Raw genomic sequence first — 25,403 nt, 5'->3', positions numbered from 1 at the left:
CGTCGATTAACGTGAGAGTAAATAACGATCTCCCATTTTGATATCTAAAAATGCGCAGGTTTCATAAAGCGTGTTTTGAGTTCATTTTATGCTGATGGGCTAATCGTAACTAAATATATAGTTTAAAGTGAAATCCAATTCCAAACCCGAATGATTATCGACTGCGACGCTGTTTAATGACGTGTCCTAGAATATGTATTGGGTGAAAAGCAGTCGCAAGTTGCGTGTTTCCTTTTTCACGCTGGATTACAATGCAAGTTGAGGAAGGAGTTTGGACTGCTCCCTTGAATGGGGGAGGGGTGACTATGAAGTTGGTTGAAGCAAAGAAAACGTGACTTTTTTTACGTTGTGTTTTACACAGCCGAACCAGAACAAAATTTACAGCCCCACTTTTTTTTTCTTTTTTTTTGGTCAGGTGCCTAGAAAGGTTGTGTTGTTTCTCCTGAGAGATCTTATCTTACCAGTTAATCTTGTAACAGACAATGCTCCAGTAGACCTGTATAACATTCATTCTGCCCGATTATCTCCCGACTTTTGCTGGTGCCAGTGTGACTGGTGTCAAGATTCTTTGAGTTTCGCTTGCAATAAGCGAGAGATTGTTTTCCATTCAGTAGGTCTCAGTGCAAACTGGATTCTCATGAACTAGAATTGTAAGAATTTTCTGGAAGAAAAACGACTGTGCACAATTGAATGAAAGTAACATTATTTTAAATCCTTTTTTGTGAAAACATTTTCATGTTCTATTTTCCTTCTCACAACACGCATCATGTGCATAACAGGTTGTATAACTACCAGGATAAATTGTGTTACCGTCTCCTAAGCATCTTTGTGTCCGTTTCAGCTCCGTTTAAGCTGAAAATTGGTGCAAATTCCAATAACGACTCTTTCGAAACAACGACCCTTTTCCCGGGAACTGTGAAAGGTCGTTGTATCAAGAGTTGACTGTATATAGTTGTCGTAGACGACGTTTCGGTGGCAACTGTTATAGAGTAACATTACGGGTTTTAACAAATTTTATAGCAGTTTTAACATGATTTATGTCGCTAGTCATCCTAACATTCAACCTTGATCCTTTCTAAATGACGAAGCCTTACGTATACACGTAACAGCAGACTTCATGACCTGAAGAAGGGGGCAGTTGCCAATAAAACATCGTCGACAACTATATACTCACTTTACGTAAGTAAAATAATTAATTTCGAATTTATGCTTATATATGATAGTGAGTAAGGCACACGGAACCAAAAAATGAATTCAGCTAATGATGTGACTGATCTCCTGCGTAACGTAACTGGCGATGGGAAGTACTGGAACACCTGCCGTATTCACCCAATAGGAGTACGTGCAATTATGATCTCTTCACAAAAATGAAAGAACCACTTTGCAGGAAGCAGCATGACGAAAAGAGAAGCCATCATCTGTGTCATAGAGCAGTCACTGTGGGACAACAGAGATGGATGCATTGACAGTGTAAGACACCTTCCACAAGTATGGCAGAAGGTGGTCGACTGAAGCAATGTAACTGATGTTTCTTCTGTCAATACGAATCATAGCAGTGATGCCACTACTTTTTATCCAGCCCTGTATGTGTTTCATTACCCTCTTTAATAGACGTTACTGCAATAGGTTATAAAATCAGAATATATTAATTGTGTGTGTGCGTGTGTGTGTGTATTCATAAAAACTACAAAATGAAAATTTTTACACAAAATTAGAGTATGTACGTATATACAGTACAGTATGCAAAATGGAAAACTATTGGTAATTTTACTGATAAACTGATATAACTATATCAGCAGGTCCCATTCCTACGTTCAGGATTCAGCTTGATTTACAGACTGAAATGAAGATGCAAGAACAGAGTTACAAGCTTATCCCACCTTTGATGCTGGTGAAGTCACATGTCTTTCCACTTCGCTTCTACAACATGCATTGACTCTTCCCTTCATTCAACTTACCTGCCCATGTTGCATCATCTGGGGCTAAAATATAATGTCTCTGAATGGCTCCAGATTTGAAAGTAACATCCTTAAACTCAATTTCTGGTTTACTCTCATTTGGCACTTTCATGGGTTTAATGACTGTTATTGGCACTTGGAAAACGGGACCTTTCTGGATGCACTCCACATCATATGCCTTTATGCTGCAAAGAAAACAAAGGTAATTCAGTGCACTGGGGCAATATGACTTTGAACCAATACTCATGCTCATGCCAATACTCAATACTCGAACACAGTGGTTCCCAAATTTAGTCCTATGTTTCACTGGATGTAAACCTTACGAGTGTTCCCATTTACATTGACAAAATAAAATCTCTAACTTTTCCAGGTATTATCAAATAAGTTTTCAAGCTACCGTATGTACTCATGTATAATGCACACTTATTTCCAAAATTTTTGCTCCCAAAGACTGTGGTGTGTATTATGCACGGAATAATTCGGACAGCCAACAAGAAACCGTACAAGGTCATTCCATGATTTTGTGACAGTTGCACTGATTTTTCATGATTACGGAACCCTATCATGTTATATATCATTGTAAAGTTTAAATCCTGTATTTTCTGAATATGGTTAATACATTCAAGATAGTGACACCAATGTGAAATGCAGGTCAAATAACTTCATCACAAAATGAAGGAACATTGTGATTTTTATGGTACTTTGAATGAAATAAAATATAAGGAAAAAGAACATAATTAAAATGTATTACTGGCCAAATAATATTATATATATGGAGTGTGCAAATGCTTTAATGGAAGAAATCTTGTGCTGCTAACTGCTAATTTGAGGTCCTGAATGTACCTCATATTAATGTTACATTAGTCACGAAAAAAGTACATATTTTGAAGGGTTTTTTTTTAGAAAAAGTAAAGAAGGAATGAGCAAAATCTCGTATAAATGTTTGAAGGCTATTTCCCACAACTTTTTACTTTGTAATGTAATGTTCTGTGACACCGAGAAAAGCAGTGCCATTCTGGCGGAATTCAAGAATGAACCTCCCGTCACATGGGATGCGTATCAGCGGTATTTGTTGGGCAAGAAATAATAGAAAATAACATCCTGAGCACTGCAAATCCATAACATAACTTTGATCTCGCTGTCTACTATTACAGAATAAATAAGGTGGTTAAAGGGTGAAAGCTTTGGGATGCTAAACATAGTAGAGGGAGGGGGGGGGGAAGTGGTGTGGGTTGGTAACTCATGGCATACACAAGTGATATTCATCTCCTCTTGGTCCACATAGCAACAAGTGATTCATTGAATAGGTATGATGTCATTTGCTCATGATCAGCAAAACAATAGCTTTACGACCTACAACTAAGAAAGCCATTTCTTGAAACTGGATTATACTGCACATTATATACGAGATATAATTGTTTGTCACTTTTCCCTATCAAAAAACAGGGTGCACATTATACCCACACGTGCATTATACATGCGTAAATAAGGTATTCTATAATTAGGGACATGCATCTTTTGTTTCTGACAAAAACACGAAATGTGAAATAACATGCTGCAATGTTCGTTTTTCATGTTTGTGAAAGGCGTGAGGTGCATTTTCATATTTGTCACGAAATGATGCAAAAGGCGAAATAAACTCTTAAACATGAAATTTAGAGTTTATTTACTGACATGACACTCTCTGAAGTCTGAATTATCCTGCAAGTTATGCAATTCACATAAAATGTGATTAATTCTGCTGTAAATATTTGAGAAGCAAAAATGGACTCCTTTACACAAGAATAAACTTAACACTCTGATCACTACGTAAATGTGCTATTAAAATGGAAATGTTTTATTTGGTATAACAAGTGTAGCTTTTGATCCCGAAATGTGCGCAATTTTTGTACTGAAATCTTGATCTTTCATTAACCGTAAAATATATGGCCCTATCAATAAGAGTGTCAAAAGACATGTTTTTAACATCTGGTATATACCACTGATATAACATTTTATTTTACCGCTCTCCTAAGCTTTTATTTACCACAAATTTGTCCCTATCTATAATATAGGATAAAAGAAAGGAGGGCCACAAGGGATAAATAAAAAGTGAAAGAGGAGAGAGGAAACACTCACTGAATGCAGAAAAACTTCAATTTTTTGTGACGGTATGTCACATCATCCGTTGTAGAACGTTGTGACAAGAACGAAGTTTTAGCGTGACCTGCAGTGTTGCCAGGTCCCGAAAAAAAGTGTTGACAGTGCCACAAAAAATATAGGTGGTTCTTTTGCCAGGCTTGTCGAAAACTGTGAGTGGTGGGGGTGGGGGGTTTTGAAAAGGTGGTGGTGAGGGTGAGAATTGGGGATGAGGGGCGTTACTGGTGGCCTTGTTCAGGCCAGGGGGTAAAAAAAAAAAGTAAAGGTAAAGTTCTCCCCTGTGCTTAGCACCACGCCATGAAGGCGTATAGGGGGTGTGGGGGTAACGCCCCACACTTTCTTGATCCAGTCATGAGTGGGGGTGATGTGATCAGCATCATGCCCCTGACCGCCTTTACCCCCCAGGGTTTCCCCCAGGTACCCATGTTATTCGACGCTGGGTGGGCGCCGGGGCCGCTTCCAACGTTAGAAAAGTTCCCGGATTTGAACTGGCCGGGGATCGAACCCGGGACCTCGAGCATGGTAGTCAGACACGTTACCAACTGAGCCACCGAGGCCAGGGGGTGTGGTTGTATTCTTGGTCGATATGTAGGCCCTCTCCCATCTTCTACGTATTGAGGTATTGGTGGATTGGGGCAAGGAATGGACGAACGCTACCTGGAAGCGTGAATGGCAACAGCAAAGTCCAGGTTTTGAGTGGAGGAGCGGTGGTTGTTGATGCGGAGGGGTTCAGGGCTGTGGATGTTTCCCCAGGTAGAAGCTCTCACAGATGTTGCAGGTGAGGATATAAATTAGGTTAGAGCTGTAGCAGGTTCCTTTGGGGTAGAGGGTGAATTTGCCGGTGGCAGTATGGATCTGGAGGGTGCAGGAAGTGACAAATATGGGGCAGGTTTTGCACCTTGGGTGGTTGCATTTGTGAGCGGGTGCAAGTTCTGCCAACTTCCGGATCTGTCTCTTTCTTCTTACTCTGAAGATGCTACAGTAAAGTTAGCGAAAATTCAAATTTCTTCCATTGTCTGGTGTTTCCTTTCTCCTTCTTTGATATATATATATCCCTGGACTTTTCCCGGTTTCCGAATATATTTTATGAAATTCCTTGTCTTTCCATGAGTTTTTAGTCATTGGTCAATTTCCTAAATTTTTCCAGACTTTCCAAGTGAGAACCTTGACTGACAGATTGACAGATACAAAACGTACTATTAGTTCCACAGGTGGACTTTCGTCAAATAAGGGTCTCCTTATTTCTCTGTTTTACCATTTGTGGAATTCTTGCAGTTTGACACCCAGAAAAGCGAACATATCATCATATTATTATGACATGCATTATGTTGGAAAAGGGTGAAATTTGAGAATACAAAATCAAGGATACACTACAATTTACACTGCATGCAGGACTGCACAGTTGTAACAAGCCTACCTTGTTGTATGAGATCCTGTTGGAAGTCCCGTAGGATCCACTTTAACAGAAAACATTCTGCTTACATACATGAGATCCAGGTGGGAAGGGAAATGCACCCAGGATTCTGAACAGGTCAATGCCAACTTTAAGTTGAAAGATATCTTACGCACTGGATCTGCAAAAAATAAAAATATAAAATGAAATAGGGTACTAAGATATCAATATTATATAGGGCTGAGCTGATATTGATGCCGATGTAATGTATTTACCGATGTCCTTCACAAGATCAATAAAATGCAGTGCAACACTTTTACGGAATGTAATTATCATCCTGGAATCATGCACAACTCCATGTTTTTTTGTGTTTTTTTTCAATAGAACCCTTATTCAGTTCTCACATTTTAGAGTTTCCTGCGTTATACATTCAATCTTGGTGGCCCCTTTTGATAAAATTTTTGCTCGATTTTTACACTTTCCCACATTTTAATTGTAAAGTTTGGTCCCATGACAAAAATAAAATCAATGTTCCAATGTATATAACATGCATTTTTATATTCTGAAGTAATTCTTGAATATTTTAAAGCAAAACTCTTGGTAAATGATGCACATACTTGGTGTAGAAAACTGACACACTAATATTAATCAATACTTTGAACAACTTTTAATTATTACAATTTTCAAGCATCAGTATTGGTGGGAATCTGTTCGAGTATCAGAATCGGTTCAGCTCCAATGTTATATCATTCCAGTAAGCAAATCATATTGCAATATTTTCTATGGCTGATTGATTTGGTTTATTTTACTTCTCATTTTATTGACTAATCGCAAAGATGAGGATGAGTGATGATATGATAAAATTGATGAAAGGACACTAATAAAGGATACCCATGTCAAGGCTGAGATTAGAACATGGGGCCCCTGGTATTGTATTGTACTGTGCTAACCACTCTGCCACAGAGACTTGCTGCAATTTTTTCACATAGTTGTTGGAAAGCTATCTGTTCCATTAATTTATGCACATTCATTACATATAAGGACAAACTATAGGACTTCCATGATGGTGTAGTGGCAATGCAGTCACCTTGTAATCAAGAGGTCCTGTACTTTGGAATCCACTTTAAACTGTAGGTCCAGTCCAGATTAGCCTACTCTACAAACACTCTGAGACTGATGTCTCACAAACTATATGAAAAAATATTGAAACAAACATAGATCTGTTATCTGTAAATTTTCAGACTCAACCTTTATCTGCCTTTTACCTTATCCACCACCTGTCTATATTTATATAAAGAATGACTCATATATGCTTACAGGACGAAACCAAGTGTTAGGTAATCAAAATTTAATTATTGATAACTCGTTTGAACCAGTTTCCAAATTCAAGTACTTAGGAGTAATATTAACAAATGAAAATGATATTAAAGAGGACCGATAACTAGGAGCATGCATATTTTGTTTTTGACGAAAAAACGACATTTGAAAAAAAAAACATTGTAGTGTTATTTTTTCATGTTTTTGAAAGGTTTGAGATGCGTTTTGTGACCATGTTTTGTCACGAAATAATGCGAAATGAACTGCAAAAAGCTAAATTAACTCAAACACGAAATTTAGGGTTTATTCACCGACGCGACACCTTCTGTAGTCTGAATTATCCTGAGTTATGCAATTCCCGGAAAATTAATTAATTCTGCTGTTAATATTGGAGAAGCAAAAATGGACTCCTTTACTCAGAAATAAACTTAATACTCTGATAACTACATAAATGGGCTATTAGAAGTGAAATGTTAATTCTGTGGAATAAGTGTAGTTTTTAAATCTAATTTAGGATTATATTCACAATTTTAAAACCAAAATGTCTTTTTATATACCACTTTTCATCCAATTTTTCACTGCTATGACACCGATATTTTATTTTATTTACCGCTTTTGAACCCGAAATTGACTGTTTTTGTATCGAAATTTTGCTTTTTTATTTACCAAAAATATATGCCTCTACCGATAACCGATATTCTACCAATCAGATATAAAATTAGAAATTGTCCTTGAAGAACCTGAAAGTTTCATTGACCTCCTTAATAAATTGTTTCAAGGTGACTGCAGTGCAAGAGAAGTTGCATATTGACATTTACTTTTTTAGAACTTTAGTAGAGGACGGAGATTATACATAAAAAATACAATTAATCGGTAATTTTACCGATAAACTGATACACCGGTATGCCTATATCGGCCGATACTGATAGAGTACCCATTAATCGGTCCCATCCCTAAAATATACTACACAGTAATATTGCCTGTACTATTATATGGATGCGAAACTTGGTCCCTTACATTGAAAGAGGAACATAAATTGAGAGTATTTGAAAATAAGATCCTTAGGAAAATATTTGGACCTAAAAGGAATGAGGAGACAGGTAGGTGGAGAAGGTTACATAATTTAGAACTACATCATTTGTATTCATGTCCAGATATTATTAGAATGATTAAATCAAGAAGACTTAGGTGGGAAGGCCATGTGGCACGAATGGGAGAAGAAAGAAGAGTTTACAGGATTCTTGTTGGGAAACCTGATGGTAAGACTCCAGCAGGAAGACCAAGACGAAGGTGGAGGGATAATGTTGAGATGGACCTAAAGAAAATCGGTAGGGATGGAAAAGAGTATATAGATCTTGCTCAGGATAGGACAGATGGAAGGCGAGTGTTGCTGCAGCCATGAACCTTCAGGTTTAAGAAGGCTAGAGAGTGAGAGAGTTAGTGACTCAAAAGAATGGGAAATTTTGAATTGTGTCCTGGCAACCCTGGGAGGTTGATAGCACGAATGGCATAGACAACACTGCTCTCAACATCTTGCAACTTAGTAATCATGTAGCAGTGGAGCGGTGTGCAATGTGGCTTTGTAGTGAAAGCATATTACAAGAATGGCAGCATGGAGGCTGCGTGAAGAGCATTTAGGTGTCAGTTCAATATTGGATGACATGGTCATGCTCCATCAGCACATGCAATTAACACATGGGTCCGTAATTTTGAAGAAGGAAGTTTGGCTCTGAAGAAAGGTGTAGGGAGACTGCGGACAATATCAAAGCTGTACGATCTGTCATAAGAAGTCCACAAGAATGTATCTGCAGAGAAGGTGGTCATCTGTTGGATGTTATCTTTAAGAAATAATTTAACGGCATAAATTTCAACAATGGCATACTCTGCACTATTCACTGGCTTCACCAAGGTATGTGTTCCTTTTAATTAATCTCTATTCCAAAATTTCCTATTCCTTTGAGCCACCCTGTATTTCAAACATATTGTAAGTCCAAATAATTGTACATGGTACAAACAGACACTATAGGGTTACGGAATACAAAGGGGAGAGGAGTATCATTCAAATAGCGATATACTCACCAGTTTCATCTGCATCCACAAAAAATGGTTCTACAGTAACCGTGACTTCTTTTGGCTTGTCCTGCAAGCCATTACGTAAGTGAATGCCCTTGTTGTTTCCCCCACACGCCACGTGAAATCTTACATCTCGCTCTGGTTGACTAGAATATGTTGCGAGGTGCTCAAAAGCTTTCTCTACCTGAAAACATAGAAACAACATAAATTTTGAACTTTGTAACCAGCCTTTGTTATTTTAAACTAGAATTATACGCAAATCAGTATTGGTTCAGTCCTAATGTTAACACTACATGGTCATGCCATATCTCTGATACATGCAGCTAAAATAGCTTATTTTCTTGGGAGCAATTGGGGATGTAGTTCTAAGCTTCTCAGTAGCTGCTTCTCTCTTTAATACAAATGACCCCAGTCTCCGCCTCATGTCTGAGCTTAGTAAGCTGTTCGTATCTGAGCGATACAGAGCAACTGCTTTGTTCAGGTTAGCAGTAGCACAATTTGCTTACAGAATGGAACACTTGAATCTGGAAAAGACACTGAACTCATTTGTTCCATTCTCTGCAGCAGTGAAGACTATATCAGTCCTAGGGGTGGGGGTGAAGGGGGTGATGGGTGGGGGTGAAGGGGGTGACAGAGAGATAAAGGACTTGCCCTCACCCTCACCCGGTTCGGCACGAGGGGTAGTAAGTCTTCTCTCCTTCTTCCTTCTCCTGCAACCCCACTCCCACTGTCCATCACCGTAAGGAAGGAAAGAAAGAAGGAAAGTAACAGCTTCTGAAAGCGAGAGAGAGAGAGAGAGATGAAAGAAGAAGAGCCACCCCCTCCCCCAGACAGCCACTGGGCTGTGGGAATCTGTACGATCGCCCCCCTGCCGTCCCCCCAGTGGTGAGGGCGAAGTACTGCCAAGCGTTCTCCCTCCTCCCCCACCTCGGATGATCTCTCTCTCTCTCTCTCTCTCTCTCTCTCTCTCTCTCTCTCTCTCTCTCTCTCTCTCTCTCTCTCTCTCTCTCTCTCTCTCTCTCTCTCTCTCTCTCTCTCTCTCTCTCTCTCTCTCTCTCTCTCTCTCTCTCTCTCTCTCTCTCTCTCTCTCTCTCTCTCTCTCTTCTCTCTCTCTCTCTCTCTCTCTCTCTCTCTCTCTCTCTCTCTCTCTCTCCTCTCTCTCTCTCTCCTTCCTTTACTTTCTTTCTTTCCTTGGGGTGAAACAGAGAAAAAGAAGATGGTCTCTTCCTCCCTCTATCTCTCTCTCACGTGCTCTTCTTCTCCTTCTTTCTCTCTCCCACTTACCCAGGCATCAGTATAGATCTTTGCTCTTCAGTATCATATTTGTATACTGTGCTGAATATGTTGTATATACTCAGAGTAAACGTAACCTATAATTCAGTGTAATTTCAAAATGCAATTAAAAATATGTCTTTATCTGTGCCTTTAGAATAGACACTTATATACAGAAATCAGAACCACTACAGAAAGATGGAACAAACCTGTAACAATCCATGTCCCTGAGCAAATTTATCTATTGTGTCTAAATATAGAGCCGTATTTTCTATTGCCCTTTTCACACTGTATGGTGAGTAAGGAAACTTCTGCGCCTTCATCCCTGACATGAGATTAGCTGAAAAAGAAAGAGCATAACAAATCAAAATTATTCAAACACACATTTTAAATAGGTATTAGCAAATAAAGAGAGAGCATCAGAAAAAGTTGTATTCTTAATTTAAGTCCCTTTTTTGCATCTTTAGGCTAATAATGACTATCAGACTATGATGATGATTAGATCAAGGGACAATCTCAAACTTGGAACCTTCTGTGAAAAGATTGAGACTTGTCTTTGAATGCACTTGGTGACAGGTGGGAGCCAAAAAAAGTTAAAAATGGGAAGATTTAAATCCAGGCCCCGAACCTATATGGATGCCAATGTATAGTTCCGGACAGCCTTAGAGAAAATAAGACCTTATCTTTCTCACAATCTTGACAAGGTGTGAAGAAGCATGAAAATTAATAAATTTATTTTGCACAAATATTGTGTAAAAAAAGATTTTGTGATTAAATGACAGCTATTTTAATATTTCAATGTAATTCTCTGAATATTTAAAGCATAACTCTGACAGATGCAATGGAATATGTGTATATTAGTATATATAAATATTCCGCAACTTTAAATTGTTACAATGTTCAGTCCCCGTATCGGTGGGAATTGGTATAATATTGCTATTAATTAGCATTCTGAACAACTTGCAATTGTTACAATGTTCATCAGCATCAGTTCAGTGGTACTGGATCAGCCATGCAAATAATCTTACCAGATTTATAGGCAAAAGAGCAGTAAAGCAGTAACTGAAGTGGGCAAAACTTAACAGCAACACTAAAATGTATATTACTCTAAGTAAAAAAAAGCCTAACTCCATTTCAGAAAATGTAAATAAAATTAGCAAAAGACAAAGCTAAGATTTTGCAAAACATATTTTGGGCCTTTTTCTGAAATAGGGAAAAGGGTGTAGGAAAGGAGGACCAGATGCATGGCTAACTTTAAATGTATAAATCACAATTTTCAATTTCTATAAGCTGGAAAACTTGTATCTAAGTGCAAAAGAACAATAATAAAGATTATAATTTGCGAACAAACTTCCTACAGATAACAACATAATATAATACATTTATTTTTAGTAGGGATGGGACCAATTAATCGGTACTTTATCAGTATCGGCCGATATAGGCATATTGGTGTATCTGTTTATAGGTAAAATTACCAATTATTTTACCGATCTGAAATATCGATAAATATCTGATAATTTAGTGCAAAATTCTGCAATTTTGTAGTAATTTTTATGGATAATGTCCATTCCTTACTTTCTAAAAAAGCAATGTCTAAATATGCAATTTCTTTTTCACTGCAGTCACCTTGAAACACACATTTATTAACAAGGTGAATGAACCTTTCAGGTTCTTGAAGGAACATTTCTAATTTTATATCGGATTGGCAGAATATTTGTTATTGGTATCGGTAAAGTTTATATCGGTTGGCAGAATATTTGTTATTGGTATCGGTAAAGTTTATATCGGTACTTTATCGGTATTCGCCAAAATTTCGTATCGGCCCATCCCTAAGTTTTAGCATTTTTTTAAAAAATTTCATAACATTGCAGGAAAAATAAAAACCAATAAAAATAACTGTATTATATTATTTTGCATCTAAAAAAGGTGGTTATGCAAACCTTTAATAAGAAAAGATACAGATTGCAGTGTATCCTTGTTCAATTTACGTGAAACTAGAGTTTGACAGTCAAAATATTGTCCCCGTTCCTACTCATAGTGAAACAAATTTCCAGACTTTTCCAAGTTTTCCAGGTAATATTAAAATACATTTCCAGACTTTTCCAGGGAATATTAAAATAAATTTCCAGACTTTTCCAGGGAATATTAAAATAAATTTCCAGACTTTTCCAGGGAATATTAAAATAAATTTCCAGACTCTTCCAAGTTTTCCAGGTAATATTAAAATAAATTTCCAGGCCACTCTGTGAGACTGTATCATGCTAATATACATGTTTTAAGCATCAAAGTGCACCATTCAAAATAAATCAACAAAAATATTTTTGTATAGAAGCTGGATTGAGAAAAAAGTGGAATTTATTTTCATTTCCAAATCAAGGCAAGTACAAGAACAGTTGATTTTTAGCTGATTTACGTTTCCATGTTTTTGGAAGTATTTTCAAAATTCTGATTTCATGAGTCTTTCACTCTCATAGGCTGACTTCCCTGACTATGTCCATGAGAACCCTGAACAAAATATGACAAAATTGTGAACATCTCTCATTTAAATAATATAGACAGGGTTTTATAATATGATTATTCTCTTTATGAACATCCTTCTTTGATTACTTATACCTACCTATACATCCACATACATGTGGGGATGACATGCTAGTTCCGTTCATCAATTGGCTGTTGCGCAGCAAGAAATTAGGGACGGAGGTAATTGCTCCTCCTGGAGCACACACTGTAACACCAAAATCCCCATCGATTGTAGGCCCACGGGAAGACCAGGTGTACGGCATGCCAGGCAGTTTCTCACGTAACGAATACTCAGCTACCATCATTTCAGGAGATACATATGCACCAACCCCTGTATAAAAAATAATAAAAGTACATAAATATCAATACATCATCTCAAACAATTTAAAGTTTTGCATAACCACAGCTTACACATTCTAAAACATAAATAAGTCTCTATTTACGTGTGGTTTACGAGTCCTATACTAATTTGGACATTCCAGGTGTTGCCAGATACTTCCTCCACAGTGCCCAGAAATCACATCAAAGAAAAAGTGGAATAAAAACTGGTTAAAAGGAAAAAACCTTGGGGAGGAGTAAACTTCACCTGCATCCTTATCACCAGTTGCTTGCATGATGGATGAATCTCTCTATATACCATGCAGCACTTTACTGCTTCACTGTCCCGCACGGTAGTGTGACATGTATCCATCACACAACACAGCTGGTGACAAGGATGCAGGTGTAGTTTTATCCAGTTCTTTTTTTTTAATGTGGTTTCTGGACACTCCTGAGAATCTGGAAACAGACCCGAAATGTTGGAATTAGTATAGACTTTTAATGTCATTTTCTGTCACATAAATAGGCACGTGGTGTGCACCTGTCCCCTAACCCTTTAACTACCTTTAAGGTATGAAATACCCTGTGAATGCAAAATATTCTCTCTTCGTCTTTCTTCTGAGAGCAGCTGCAATTTTCTGCTGCTCCTTCAAAATGACGTAATATTATAAAGTGTACATTTGTCCCCCACACACATAAATACATAACAACTGAAGCAGTCATGTTTACTTTCACTCATGTGGTCACTTTCAGTACTAACACATACCTGTCCTCCCCTTTCTCACTAACCCACTTCCCTATAACATCGGATTCTGCTTAGTACTCTGTCTTTCAACGCATTGATATTTTTCTTGTTGCGTATTTAAGCACGTGGGGAACATCTATACATCAATCATGCGACTGACATTAACTTTGTAATATTACATGGCTTAAAAGTGCAGCAGAACTGTGCTTAGAACAAAGAAACAGAAAGAATGTTCAGCTACACAAAAGCACTCATGTGCTGTTTAGTTCACAGTGTGGCAATCTCACAATGACTATCAATCGGGGACACCTGTACCTTACATGCCTACCAGGGAGTTAAATGATCATCTCTTGTGCAATTATGAATATTTTAAAGAATAACTGGTCAATTGCGATGATATAGCTCCAATCAAAGATTTATATATAAACATTTCTAAGTATGCTGAACTACTTTGAATTGTTACAATTTTCAAATATTAAATTCAGTGAAAACTGATTAAAAACAAAACACAGTGGCATCAGTTCAAAGTGGAAGTTTAATGTTTTACAGAAATAAATCCATATTTTTCAACTTTGTGTTTGTGATTACTTTTAAGTTGTTCAATATGAAAATCTGTGGGCAAATATAAAATGTAAGAAAATTTTATAACATATTGCTTTATTGGAGACAGGAAGATAGATACAGGTAAAAAATAAAGTTAATGCAATCCCCTGTGCATTCCATCATGCCATGATGGAACATATTGGGTGTGGAGGTAGGGTCCTATACACTCTCTCTCGCGGGTATAGTGGAGGTGATGTGATCATGCTTTAGCCGCCTCTACTTCCAGGGTTGTTGCCCCAAATACCCACTCACTGGAGGATGGATGAGCCGCTCCAGAATTGCTCTATGCAAGGACATTGCCGGGGAAAACCCCCCACCTCCCCTGAGTTCAACCACCCAGGAATTGAACCCGGTTCTCCTGCATGGCAGTCAGACGATGATTCAAAAGTTTTGTTCAACATGACTCCCTTTGCTGTGAATGCAAATGCCTATGAGTTTGACCCACTTAGCTTGCACTGCGTGCAGTGTCTTGAGAGAGATCTTAGAACATGCTTCAAGAATGCGGTGTTGTAAGTGCTATATACCTAGGTATGTACGGCAAGTTTTGAATCACCCTATAAAATACAGGAAAATCTAAAATCGGATTCTCCTCTAATACTACAAGGGATCAAGAATAACCCATTACCATAAAACAATTCTAGCATAATTGTATCTTAAATACTAGTATTTACAGTCAATTTCGAACAAAACTTAATTACTCTATACACAAAAAAGAAAAATTATTACCAATTAGAGAACTTGTGCTAATGTCAGGAGGAGTTCCAATTGTTGAAAGTGCAGGTCCATGGTTTCCTGCAGAAGCCACCCACGTAACATTATGCTTGTTTATTACTTCGTTCATGAGATCGCCTATTCTCCTGCAATGAAACATTTAAAAAAAATATTTTTATCAGTATTAGAATGCAATGTATAAATATTACTCGGCAAGTTGTCGATGGCTACGTTCAATCATTTTCTATGCATAAGGTGTGTCGTGCATATTTCATTTTTGAAAGAAAAACACAATGTGAGATTAAACATTCTAATGCTCATATTACAGGTTTCCGAAAAGTGTGATATGACCATCTTCTTTTCACATTATTCCAAATGCAAATCGAGATAGTGGAGATCGGTTTCCTTACTTGAATATTTACCAGAAAATCTTAGGGTTTTTATAATTTCTTGCATTTCACAAAGGTGAAAGATTTTTATTGGGTTTATTTCACTTCAGGCTAATCGTGGAGATGATGATGAGTGATATGATTAAATTGATAAAATGGACACTCGCAAAGATCACCCAAAAGTGCCATCAGAAATTTATAAATGTCATAATAGATCTCCCATCAGCTTAGAAACATTAAGGCAAAGTTTAGTATGGCTATTGGTTACCTACAATAACATTTCAATTCAATTACGATGATACACTTCATCAATGAACAACAAAGATTTTACGCAAGTGTGATAGTCCAATGCGTTAAAAGAAACTTATAAAATCCTTAGGAAGAGTCCACCTCTTAACAGAGATCAAGGACACCAATTCTTTGAAAAAATAAGAGAATTGGAACAAAGAGTCTCGCACACTAATTCCGAAGTGGACAGCTACAGCAGTCACTGAAATTAATCAAACAATTAAGTAAACAGATATGCAGATGTGTAAGCAGATTTCGTGTGTATATTAAACTGCATCCAATTTCCATCCAACTAAACCAATGTACTTACATTTTCCATGATGTGCAGAAGTGTGACTGCTGGATGGTATCAAATTAAACCCTAATCCTCTGATGGCAGTGAGAAAAATTTATGGGGAAATTTTAATTTTTAATGGGGTCTTTTCTATAGTTCCAACATTCTGGAAGCACAATGCGACACATTCCATCTCTCGTTATTCCTACTTTGAAAACATTCAAGTTCTGCCTGATTGAAAATGGTAACTGAATTTTTGCAACACCTTGCATTTTAACATTTATAAATATACTGAACAACTCAAAACAACAACCTGTATTTTAACTAACTAACTCTCTAGCCTTCTTAAACCCAAAGGTTCATGGCTGCAGCAAACACAGGCCTTCCATCTGTCCCTATCTTGAGCAAGATCTATATACTCTTTTCCATCCCTATCGATTTCCTTTAGGTCCATCTCAACGTTATCCCTCCATCTTATCCTTCCTACAGGTCTCTTACCATCAGGTTTCCCAACAAGAATCCTGTAAACTCCTCTTTGACATGAATACAAATTATGTAGTTCTAAATTATGTAACCTTCTCCACTCACCTGTCTCCTCATCCCTTTTAGGTCCAAATATTTTCCTAAGGATCTTATTTTCAAATACTCTCAATTTATGTTCCTCTTTCAATGTAAGGGACCAAGTTTCACATCCATATAATACTACAGGCAAAATTACTGTTTTGTATATTTTAACTTTTAGTTTCTTAGATATTAAACAAGAAGACAAAGGTTTATGAAGAGAGAAGTAACATGCATTTCCTGAATTAAGCCTGCTTTTTATTTCCTCTTTAATATAATTTTCATTTGTTAATATTACTCCTAAGTATTTGAACTTGGAAACTGGTTCAAACGAGTTGTTACCAATAATTAGATTTTGATTATTATCTAACACTTGGTTTCAGGCTGTAAGCATATATTTAGTTTTCTCTTTGTTAACTTCCAAACCTATCTCTTTAGCAGTTTTGAAAAATATTTTAGCATTATTCTTAATTGTATTTATATCATCCCCTAATAAGTCTACATTATCTGCATATGCTAACAACTGAGTCACACCATTTAATTTTAGCCCTTTAGTTTCTTTTACCTTCCTAACAGCATATTCTAAGTCAAAATTAAAGAGACACCCTGTATTTTATCATTTATAAATATACTGAACAACTTAAAACAACACCCTGTACATTAACATTTATAAATATACTGAACAATTTAAAATTTGTAAGTGTGTTAAAGTATTTGTGGGAATCGAGGCAAGTATGGGTTCAAGATGGTATCAACTCACCCAATGTTACAAGACTACCAACACAATGGTTCTGAATCCTTACCCTGAGCATGACCAATGCGCATGTTCACCATAACTCATGTTAATCACATCTATCTTCACCATATCTTTTTGCATTACCCGTATCATTGCACGAACTAGGGCTGTTCCTGTCTCCATGGAACCTAATCTATTGTCACCTGCAAGTAGAATATTACATGAATATTCATGTATCATCATTTCTATTTACAAACAAAAATGGGAATTTACAATTCCTTCAGAATTTCCTCTTGAGAAGATGTACAAGGTATGCCCAGATGAAAAGGAGACCTTTGCTGTAGCGGCATTGTATCTAATCAAAGACGGTAAATATGTTTGCTGATAGATGGCACGGTGTTTGTCCCAGTTTGCAGGTGTAGCAAACGGCTTCGCCTGCTGTTTCCTCAGTTGGCGACAGTTGTTTTGCACGGACGGGTGCATTATGAATTCCTCCAGATGAGCGCAGAGAGCTGTAATCCAATTCCTTTGCGCAGAAGGCGAGCACGCTTCACAAATTTATCGCAGGAAGAAGGACGTTTACGGAGAACAGTCTTGCACGTTGCACCATATTCCGTTGGTGTCAGAATTATGAGGCGGGATGCGAAAGCACCAAATACTTGCCACAACCCAGGCAAGCGCACGTTGTCATCAACCCTGGCACGATAGCAACCAAGGAGTTTCTACACTGAAGCCATCCACTCCCTTCCTACGCACTGGGATCAGTGCATCAATATCAATGGCAGTTATGTGTAGGTATCATGTTACACATTAACTGTAATTCATATTATGTAATGCAAATATTCTGCAATATAATATTCTTTAGATATATCCGTGGTCTCCTTTTTATTTGGGCATACTTTATACCACTATAATATTGTATGAGAACTCTCTCTTTCTCTCTCTACTCTAGACGGCGGTGAGGGTGATGGGAAGAGAAGAATATAGGGGAACCACAATTTTTTTTCTCGTTATTATACATTTAATCTTGACGGTCCCATTATAGCAAAAAGTTATAAAATTTTCCTCAATTTTATATTTTCCCTCACTTTGTTTATTTTAGCTTGGTCCCCTGAAAAACGTAAAATCAAGGTCCCACTGTATCTCTCTTGCTATTACATAGGCATACACACAAGATAAATTTTTCTGTATACTGGCTACAGTGAAACTTTTAGTTTGAAGTTACCATGGCAATGGATACCTGTGGTGTAATGTTTTACCTTTCAGAAAGTAGGTACGTGTTAACATTGCTTCCACATAGTACATCCTAGGCTGCATTATTGCAGGTTAATGAGGCTCTGGTTCTTGGACCCACAAAGAAACCAAGCAAGAGATTCCTAAATAGATAAAAGGTTCATGATCTGAGGGCCATGTGTTGTCCTGTGCCAACTCTTAATAAACGGCATAGTTATTTTATGATTGTAGAAAACTTGTTACGTCACGTGCCGGCAACATATTTGTTAAAACACTAAAATCACACACAAACAGCACGATAAAAAACACTTCGGAGTTCTTCCAAGCTTAAGCAACAAGCGTGCAACAGTAGTAACGACAACCACGTCTATTCAGTCTGTCCTCGACCAGACCTGAAGATGACTCCGTGAAGGAGTCGAAAGCTTGGAAGAACTCCGAAGTGTTTTTTATCGTGCTGTTTGTGTGTGATTTTAGTGTTTTAACAAATAGTTATTTTAGTTATTAGACATGTTGCACCTTGTTTTTAAACAATGATTTGACTTATTTTTTTGATAAGTTTCACTTTGTTCTTGTTAAGCAGTCCACATCCAAAGTATCTGGTCTCCTTATTCACTGTATTTTAAATTACTACAGGGTTTAAATCACCATATTAAGGGGTAAGGTATCGTTCCCCATGCATATAGCACAGTGCCATGAAGGGGATGTGGGGGTTGGACCCCCACACTTTGTCGATCTCGGGTATTTTCGAGGTGATGTGATCAGCACTACACTCCGGCCACCTTTACCCCCAGATATCCATTGATTTGAGGCTTGGTAGAATGATGCAAATAATCTCAGTTCTGTTGCACCTATTATAATTTTAATAAACAAACCAACCAAGAAATTCATAAACAGCTGAAATATTAGTATTCTTTCCTTCATGCAGTGCTGCATTCCAGGTGAAAAACAAAAAATGTCAAATCTGATTCAGTAATGAGAGGAAGAAATGTAGCCCACCTTGTTCTACCAAGGTTAGATAACAGCTGAGCATTCCATCAAGGAATAAAGAGCTGCTTAGACCTTGGCCCTCCCCTCAAGGGAAGTTTATTTTTCTTACTAAACTATTAGCAAAACTATCAGTTTTAATACTTTCAACAATGTTGCTTGAAATATATGTTCATTGACTGACTGATAGATAGAGGCATGCAAATTTAGTTTTTGATGAAAACACGAAATATGAACTAACATGCTGTAATGTTCATTTTTCATGTTTCTGAAAGGTGTGAGGTGCATTTTCCTACCCTGTTTTGTCACGAAATAATGCGAAATGAACTGCAAAATCTGAAATATACTCTTAAACACGAAATTTACCGTTTATATACTGACGCGACACTTTCTGAAGTCTGAAGTATCCTGTGAGTTATGCAATTCACAGAAATTTGATTAATTCTGCTGTAAATATTTGAGAAGCAAAAATGGCCTGCTTTACACAGGAATAAACTTAATACTCTGGTAACTACATAAATGTGCTATTAGAAGGGGTAAGTTTATTTTGTGTAATAACTGCAGTTTTTAAATCAAATTTAGGATTATATTCACAATTTTAAAACCAATATGTCATTTTATATAGTACTTTTGATGTGATTATTCACCACTATAACACAGACATTTTATTTTATTTACTGCTTTTGAACCCGAAATAGACACGGTTTTTGTACCGAAATTTTGCTTTTTTATTTACCAAAAATAAGTGCCTCTACTGATAGCATATATACTAGTTCCAGCTTGTCATATAATATGGGGATCAACACCGAAGACAGGATCCTAACAATAAAATAGAATTTTATCCTGATCAGTATAGTTCTAGTTGTTTGTAAAGAGCCTGTTTTAAAAATGAAGTGATTAATGTTTGGAGGCAATCACACATCATGCAACAAAATTATAGAAACTGACTTTTCAAAAAGGTTATTACTAGAGACCGGATGTTAGGCAAAATGCCTATTCTTTCCTGTTAGAGATATGATGAAAACAAATGTTGCGAAGGCCAGTGGGGAGGGATTAGCTTCATTTAAAGGCAATTTAATTTTGCCTATTTCATACGATATTGCCTATATTATTTCATAAATGCCAGATATTGCCTATTTTAGGCATTTCCTTTAAAATTGGGACATGACTGATCTCTGTTCATACAATTTCCTGTTCCCAGGATTAGTTTCCGATGCTTCCAAGAAATTCAAAAATAACAATTAGCGAGTTATTGCAGCTAATAAGGACTTGGACAAATTAAGGGCAATTCAAGTTCTGAAAGGTGAAAATATACAAACTGAGTTAGATCCACATGTTCTCGCATGCTTTAAGTATGCTTCGGTAACATCTGTGATCTGTGGAGGTTGAGAGATCTTTTTCAATTCTAAAAAATGTGTTGTCCGATTGCAGACATAACTTGTCGGTTGATCACCTGAAGAAATACCTTGGTGTGATGTGCAACCACAATTAGTGCTTCTTATTCAGAGACTGCCAAACCATACAGTAAAAACTTGAAATGAATTTAAACAATTTTTAGTTGGAACTGCTGTGTGGAATATATAGTGTAAATTTTTTAACTGAAAAAAACCCTGTGTACAGTGATAAAGTGTATATTTAAATAATTTGCGTACTGGTTGGAAGTAGCCAACAATTTATTTTGTCAGACTATTGTGTGTAGCCATTATACAATGGAAAATTTTGGGCTGACGTGACTCCTGTTTGCAGTGATTTATTAAGTACAATATTGGACTCCTGTCGCTAATGATGAGCTCCTGGTTTATTTTAAGCAACAATAAATAAATGTACTGGTATGTTTCTATATTATTTAAACACTATTTCTTCTTGTATGTCTATCTTCATTATTTTGAGTTAAATTTCATTGCCTATTTGTATTTTAATGCCTATTTTGTTATAAGTGCTTATTTGCCTGCCTATTTTATATGTTTTTTGTGCCTAAACATCCGGTCTCCAGTTATTACCAAAGTTTCAAAATCTTACCTATGGTTAGCGAAATAATTTGTGCTCCTGGGGCAATTCCATTTTTCTCCGGGGCATCTGGGAAATATGCGGATGCTATCGATGCTACATGTGTACCATGACTTGCTGTAAAACAAAATTGAGAACTGTGAAGTGAATTTTCCAATTTAAATAAATTATTTAAAATGCAAATTAAGCTTACAGAGCTGCATAGAAACTAATTCAGAAGATTTAAAATTTTGGCTTGCAGCATATTGTAAATGATTTTATAATGTCATTCTTCGAAACTGAGAACATTTATTAAGTACACATATACAAGAAAATAACCTATTCAAAGATAATTTTAAATTTAACAAGAATAATTTACCTGTTAAAGCAGGGGTCGGCAATGTATGGCCCGCCATCTCTTTTTCTATAGCCCGCGAGCTAAGAATGGCTATTTTTTACATTTCCAAATTCTTAAAAATTTCAAAGTGGGATAATATTTAATCAAACATGAAAATTATATGAAAGTTATATTTCAGCGTTTATTGCAGTGTATGGGAACATTCCTATGTTTGTCAATACGTATTGTGTCTATGGCTGGTTACGTGCTCTAACAGCCGACTTCGAGTTGAGGAGTTGCGAGAAAGACCGTGTGTGGCGGTCCTAGCTAGCTTCGCACAGGGTCAACGCTCCCTGCTTGCATGCCTGCTACTAGTTAGGCAGCGTTACCAGTGCCATAAATTCTTCGACATGTTTTAATACCAGTGCATATCCATCATATCACTGTCGAAACCAGAAAAAGAAGAGTACAATATGCCGCGGTGGTTCAGTCGGTAACGCATCTGACTACCATGCTCAAGGTCCCGGGTTCGATCCCCGGCCGGTTCAAAATCCGGGAACTTTTCTAACGTTGGAAGCGGCCCTGGCACCCACCCAGCGTCGAATGACATGGGTACCTGGGGTAAACCCTGGGGGGTAAAGGTGGTAAGGGGCGTGATGCTGATTACATCCTCCCCAATCATGACTGAATCAAGAAAGTGTGGGGCATTACCCCCACACCCCCTATACGCCTTCATGGCGTGGTGCTAAGCACAGGGGAGCACTTTACCTTTTTTTTTTTTTACAATATGTACAAGTAAAAAGAGTACAATATACGTCAGCATTACCAGACTAAGCATTTGACACAATATTCCCAACTAACAGGGAAGGAACGATCAGTCAAATTAGAAACTTTAAAACTGAGTATTTCATTACAACGCAGTTTCTTCACGAATATGAGGCTGCAACTAAAGTAAGTTTACGAATAGCTCATTTGTTAGGCAAGGAAGAAAAACAGTTTACTGGTGGTGACTTAATTAAATCATGTTTGATTGTAGCTGCCGAAGAAATGTCCAGAGAAAATGGATTTATTTAATACTATCAGCCTTTCCGCGAGAACAGTTTCTCGAAGAGTTGAGAATATTGAGAGCAACATCAGTGACCAATTAATTAACAAGGCAAATGATTTCGAGTGGTTTTCCTTGGCTCTTGATGAGTCGACAGATGTTACAGATACTGCTCAGTTGCTGCTGTTTATTTGAGGAGTCAAGCTGACTTTCAAGTGACTGAAAAATAATAATAAATAAGAAATAATAATATAATAATAATAAAATAAAAAACAATACTTGTAGTCTACTGACTATTTTTTATTACATTACATTCATATATCTTTGTGTAAACTTTTTTAAGTAGACCTACCTATGTTTGCCTCTTGGCCCGCAGAGTGTAAAATATTTAATGTTTGGCCTTTTACAAAAAATGTTTGCCGACCCCTGTTACAGAACAGAAACGTAAGAGGGAACACAGCACACACAAAAGTTCTAATGTTTCCCTGGCATTGCACAGTACTCCTGCTCCTCCTATACCCATGCCTGTTTTTAAAGAATATTATCTGTGACAATGCTGGTGAGAAGCCAGTGAAACCTTAGAACTTTTCAAGTTTTATTTTTGTATGTGTTCTAGTTCCTGTTCTTTGAGATATGCCAAATATGTTCTGCTCAGCACATGGTGTTATGGTAATTGCATGAATAATTATGTAGTGAAATTGAATTACTGGTATTTATCACAGAAATATTCCTAAACATTTTCAATAGAGAAATGCATATTTGAATTAATTCCTTGCACATAAAACATTTTAAATATACTTAATGTGCAGAGGGAATGAGTGAAAAAAACAGTGTATACTGTAGAATCAAAACTTGAAAAATAAAAATTCATATACTTACAACACATGCTAACTATTTCTAAAGTATTTCCATTGTCGTGAATATTTACACTATAGTTCAGCTGGTCTGATTTAGTAAGTGTAGCATATTGCCTGGTCTCTCGGAATGGACCAAGAACTTGGCACGCACTTAGATTGCCTTCTTCTGTTGAATCTACACAGGCTCTGGAATAAAAAGGGAAAGGTAAAATTTACATGGTGTGCAGAACATATAATTTGTGTCACAGTGTAGTTAAAAGAAACTACTGCTCTACTGAGATAGTGACTACAATGTGCAGAAGGTTTGTCGACTAACTGATATTAAAGTTAAGGCAGTGCATCAGCTAGGGCTGCTCTGATATCACTTTGAACCAACACCGAGAATTATTGTTAACTGTATATAATGTCAAATAAATATCGGGAATTGTTAATTTAAAAAGGCTGTGTAAAAGGTATGAAATTTTTTTGTTGTTAGTTGGTACCAATGTACGTAATTGTCACGTAGATTTTTGGCGCGATCTGTCAACCAGTCTGTTTACAGTTGTTGGTTAAGTTAGTAGACCGCAAGTGTGTTGTGCTATTTTGTAAGGGGTACAAATATCAAATAAAGAGTTTGCCTCAAATTTTGTGTTGCCAATGAAATATCTTGTGCTCAATCATTGAAAATGTTGGAGAAGGCGAGTCAACTTTACTGAGAACACATGCATATGAGTGGTACAAAGCATTTTAAAGAACGATAAGTAGTTGAAGACTTGCCTCATTCTGGTCGACCTTTAACATCTTCAACAGACAAAAAAACATAAAGTGAAGGAAATAATGATGGAAAATCGTCATTCAAGCTTAATGGAGATGGCTCAGGTTTGGGACATGTCTCACAAATCCGTTCGCACCATTTTAGTTGATGTTTTGGGCATGAGACGTATCGTGGGATGGCTTGTTCGAAAGGAGCTCAATTTTCTTCAATAAGAGCACTGCAAACAGGTTGCTGAAGACATGCTTAAACAAGTCAAAAACTCAACATATGTCATCAATCAAGCACCTTATTCGCCATGCGACTTCTTGTGTTCCCCAAACTTAAATTGCCACTTCGTGGAAGACATTTTGAGTTCATTGAAGCCCTAAAACAAAATTCGCAGAAGGAGCTAACGGCCATACCAGAAAATGCCTATAAGTGTTTCCACAACTGGATCATTTGTTGGCACAAGTGTATCGCATCAAATGGGGCCTATTTTGAAGATGAGAAAATAAATTTGGATGATTAAACGATATTTGAGGTATTTTTTTGACAATGTATATATAACAGTACATTGCTAACTTTACAAAGGGGGTTAATTGTTTGTTGTAAACCCTAAAGCAGGCCCATGGATTCTTATGTGCCCTACCTGAATAGCTATAAACCCTTCAATATTAATGTGAGGCATTATCTTCAGTGTAAATAGAGCGTGTCCCGCTTATACGTATAATAAAAGAAAAAATCACAACTTTTTTATTTACCAATACTTTTTTGTCCAAACTTTGTACATACACGTAACAACTCAGAATTTCTTTTTACAAATCAAGAAAACTAGCGCACTTCCACATGTGAACCATTAGTGGCACGGCAAATGTCAAACCGGTTGTCAGCCTCAAGCCACACGTTTTGAAGCATGTGCGGGATAATGTTG

At 37.0% G+C, this 25,403-nt stretch overlaps 1 protein-coding gene across 1 annotated transcript in view; it reads right to left on the bottom strand.

The window, feature by feature from the left end:
• The window catches only part of TppII (Tripeptidyl-peptidase II), an 89,410-nt gene that overhangs the window by 45,464 nt on the left and 18,543 nt on the right, over positions 1 to 25,403 (bottom strand). The window contains exons 5-13 of the mRNA XM_083115522.1: positions 23,762 to 23,925; positions 21,534 to 21,638; positions 17,365 to 17,500; positions 15,065 to 15,195; positions 12,770 to 13,003; positions 10,362 to 10,492; positions 8,887 to 9,064; positions 5,515 to 5,671; positions 1,959 to 2,143 (exon numbers count right to left, since the gene is read on the bottom strand). Coding sequence (XP_082971648.1) covers positions 1,959 to 2,143; positions 5,515 to 5,671; positions 8,887 to 9,064; positions 10,362 to 10,492; positions 12,770 to 13,003; positions 15,065 to 15,195; positions 17,365 to 17,500; positions 21,534 to 21,638; positions 23,762 to 23,925 — 1,421 coding nt within the window. The remainder of the gene's footprint in view (positions 1 to 1,958; positions 2,144 to 5,514; positions 5,672 to 8,886; positions 9,065 to 10,361; positions 10,493 to 12,769; positions 13,004 to 15,064; positions 15,196 to 17,364; positions 17,501 to 21,533; positions 21,639 to 23,761; positions 23,926 to 25,403) is intronic.

The sequence above is a fragment of the Lepisma saccharinum genome, chromosome 30 (assembly GCF_977018435.1).
Source record: "Lepisma saccharinum chromosome 30, izLepSacc3.1, whole genome shotgun sequence".
Classification (NCBI taxonomy): domain Eukaryota; kingdom Metazoa; phylum Arthropoda; class Insecta; order Zygentoma; family Lepismatidae; genus Lepisma; species Lepisma saccharinum.
The sequence above is the reverse complement of the archived record's forward strand: the minus strand, read 5'-3'. Positions and strand labels throughout refer to the sequence as shown.